General features: G+C 44.4%; 1 protein-coding gene across 1 annotated transcript; it reads right to left on the bottom strand.

Moving 5' to 3' along the window:
• Window positions 1–670: 670 nt before the first annotated feature.
• SRD5A3 (steroid 5 alpha-reductase 3) lies at window positions 671–3,646 on the bottom strand (the record flags this gene model as incomplete). The annotated part of the gene is made up of 4 exons (XM_010147010.1): window positions 671–930; window positions 1,451–1,573; window positions 2,880–3,074; window positions 3,495–3,646. Coding segments are annotated over 4 exons (730 nt in total), but the record flags the coding sequence as incomplete, so codon positions are not given.
• Between the last annotated feature and the right edge of the window lie 311 nt (window positions 3,647–3,957).

Here is a 3,957-nt window from a genome sequence, read left to right as displayed (position 1 = left end):
TGATTCTACTGTGTCTCTAGGCAGGGAGCCTTTCATCATCTTCCCAGTTTAGGGATAAGCAAGGAGTCTGCACCGATGAGTACTGACTTTGGTGCAGCAGAGAGCGGGTCTGTTTATCTCCACTGCTGAGCATGAGTCATTCCTCCACCGGTTTCTGTGCTTGCAGTTTTAAGCAGTGGCTGGTTTTAATTATCAACAGGGAAGCGCAGAAAGACAATACACAATCTGCCTCCCCCTGAAGTGACTCAAAGAAGAGAGATTAGGAAAAATACCAAATACTAGACGAGGCATGAAACAGCAGTTCAAATGGCTGCCTGCACCCTCCTTTCACCAGGCAGTTTCCACAGGCGTGCATTTGGGCTCGCTGCACAACAGCAAGTGTTCTGTGCATCAGGTATAATTACAAAATGGGAAAGAGCCAATCGGCATCTCTTCAGTTTGAATTAAGGTCTTCAGGGCACTTCTTTTAGCTTGTATGGTATGCAGAGACCTGACATTTCCCCATATAAATCGGGTAACATGGATGAGATTACCATTAAAACGATGAGTTTTTAAGCTAGAATGCAGAGAAAATGTGCGGTTTTACCTTGGCTTTAATAAACCATAAATCTTATTCCCTCACAGAAAACCATTTTAGACTTTCCACTAAAGATACTTTAGAATAAGCATCTTAAAAAACGAATGGTATAAATGCTTTTCGATGCTTTGGGTAGGAGCTGAAGTTCTTCTGATAGAACTCGTGACACAAAAGAGCGGCCAGCGCCTGGTTCAAGAGGACACACGTCACTACACACCACCAGGTCATGCTGTCAAATCCAAGCGTGATGGCCATAGACACGTAGATGAGGAGCTCCGCAAAATAGTGAGGGCAGGAAACTCTCTCAAACCAGTCTCCAAAAGGTATGCTGTGGCTCAGATTTATGACCTTTCCTGCAAGCAAACAAAGATCAGTTGAGAACAACATGCGTTGCACAAACCCTTCTACTCACAGTTACAGCACAACGTGCTCGTTAAGGTTATCATCACCATCCACCTGCATCTGATCTGGCAGCTTTGCACTTCTTAATGAAGCACAGACAGCCAGAGGTGGTGTCTGACAAATACGGAGTAAGGAAACCTATTTTTAGCCCTCCTGGCGACAGGAGTGAGGTCCCCGAGGAGTGGCAAGTCCTAAGCATTAGCATCTCTCTGTCCTTAGGATACCAGAAGCTGGACCCTTGTTTTACATTCTATAAAGTTGTATATGCAGACACTGCCTCCCCCCACTCCCCATTCAGCCATCCCATTTCTTTTTCCAAACAGCCCCATTTATTCAAAGTCTTACAGAGAGCACCACGCTACAGGAACTGAAAAATACTCGTGTTTAAGGTATTAGAACCTACAGAAGCCTATTGAAACAACCAGGAAGAAATTACCTAAGTAAACCGTTGGCAGAAATGAAACATCTTACCTGATTTACTTTTCCTAAGATTAGCCAGAATCACAAGACATCGGTGTTGGTGCAGAGAGGCCCAAATGTACACCGTGACTCCTACAACGTGATACCAGCAGATGTGCACAGAAAGCTCTTTTCCTGCTGGAAGTATGTGTCATTAATATAGGTCCAGGCAATACCTTCCCAAGCATCATCCCAAAGCATCGCATACATTTTTTTTAGATGTTACTGTCTTACAAAATTTTAGTAGTGAGCCTCTAATCCCTTGAAAGATGCTTTTAAATCCTGCATCATTTAAGCACTCAGCTGGTAGTTCATTCCCCTTAACAGCTTTAATAAAGCTGTTACTAGATAGTAGAAGTATCTAGTTTTGACCCCAGTAGCTTGAGGTACAGCACGTTGTACAGCCGACCTATAACTGACAGTCTAAGACCTCACTGTTCAACACCGCAATTCTTATAGTCCTAATTACAGATGTTGTCATGGCTCAGGCCAGTGTGTACGTACATGGTTGTTTGTCTCGTTCACAGGGAGCGAGATGCACACACACATGCCCGGTGTGAACCATTTAGACCTTCACAAAGAATGTTAAAACTGTGGTAAGGATGATTTCCAAAGTACAAGCAAATACACCATCTGTAAGAGCCTACAAAATGTGAAAAGTAGAAGACAGGTTCAGTAAGAAAAAGGCTTTATCTACACACAGAGGATCTGAAGGTTCTTTTCAGAAAAATTACTAGATTAAACTAGAGCTGGTGTGGTTGGAAGAGGTTAAAAACTTCACTAGAGTTACACACTTGGTAATGACCCCCTTACAAGCACTTCACGCGTGACCAGTGTTACAACCAGCTCACGGTTCACCTGTGCAGGGGAACAGCAGCTCAGTTGTGAGACTTAGTGGAATATCTTGGCAGAAATAAGTCCTATAATTGTAGTTTCTGCTCTGTTGACGGAGACATTACAGTACCGAGGGAGAGCCTGACTGATGCAAGGTTGAGCAGTGGGGAGCTCTCAACGGAATGCAAAGGAGGTGGCCAAGGCAGCCTCGCCGACGCACAGGAAAGCTTACAAGGAAAAACCAAACTCCAGTCTGAGAGCTGAAGTTGCACAGTGGTATTGGAGAACTGGTACCTATTACTGTCCTTCAACAAGCATACGTATCTCAATGCAAAACTGATCGGTAACGATCCCAAAAGTATCTATGTGAGATGTCTTTCAGGAAGTAACAGTGTTATTTACCATCAAAGTGTGTGTTTTGTGTATAATGCTGGTTGATTATGTGATACAATGAAATGCAGTTACGTCGAACTATGCCAGGAAGTATTTGCACACCTCCTCAGGTAACACACTTCTCAAACAAGCAGCCCTCTACGAAACCATTTGCCAGGAAGCGAACAAACGGGAGCAGAATTGCATCTTTGGTAATAAGCAAGCAGGCACTTACCATTCCTGACGTCAGCAGGCACTTGACACAGCACAGTTGAGCCAACGGCAATGTAGTAAGCAAGTCCAAAGCAATACTGCACGATGTGAATGACGCCATGGGAAAACACGCTGGTCCAGAGGCATTCTGCAAGTCTTCGACAGCTATGCAGCCAAAGCAGCAGGAGAACCAGGAGTGCAGAGAAGTGCTCACTATCTGCTTGCAGACAAAAAATAGCAACTTTGAGACAGACAGGAACAATTTAACCCCAACAGTCCTTCAAAAAGGCTATTTTTGCCCTCCCCACAGCAAAAGCTTACCCTCATTTTAAATTCACTTCAGCACTGGGGAAAATACTTCTACATCCGAGGCACGGCTGACCGCAGCAAGATTATTTCTAGAAGGTGCTAACAGCCCTTTCTGCTAAAAGGACTGCTGAAAGTCACCATATCCATAAATTAGAATGATTTCTACTTTGAATAATGACAAAGGGACTTGGTATTCCAGGAAAGTCACTTGATGACTCGTTCAAAAGCAGCTGATGAAGTAGCAATTGAAGAATACAAATTCAGTGCAAGATGGTAGTGCAGCTTTCTAATATTTATATGGCTGCTTCCCAATAGCCGGAATACTTGCCAGTGTCCTCACTCTGCGAATCTCTGCCAAGGGCACGGTGCATGTGCTGAATCCATGATGGGAGCGACCCTCTGAGGAATTCGGCTCGGAAAAGCCAGATCAGCAGAAAGCCGTTCCAGAGCACAGAAACCACATAGAAGTGAGTAAACCACCTGTGGGAACAAAAATAGTCTTCATTCATGTTTTCATCATTCCTTAGTTGGAAATGTAGCTGCAGGACAGGCTTGCCTGATGGTGAGTACACCCCCTTTTCGTCCTCACATGGATGAGTGGAGAACTCGTGACTCCAGTGGTACCAAGCAGGAATAACCCTGAACACCACCTTCCCCCAGCAAAATGCTGCCTGGAATAACCTCTAACCTAGCTTGCCTTGCGAACCTGCACTAGAGGAGAAAGTGTAAACTGCACGTCGCAAAGGTATTCCTCAATGCTTACAGCTAATCGTGATGTAAATTACAGAGAC

This window comes from Eurypyga helias, unplaced genomic scaffold (genome assembly GCF_000690775.1).
Source record: "Eurypyga helias isolate BGI_N326 unplaced genomic scaffold, ASM69077v1 scaffold47502, whole genome shotgun sequence".
NCBI classification, from domain to species: domain Eukaryota; kingdom Metazoa; phylum Chordata; class Aves; order Eurypygiformes; family Eurypygidae; genus Eurypyga; species Eurypyga helias.
Note: the sequence above shows the minus strand (reverse complement) of the source record. Positions and strands in the feature narration are given on the sequence as shown.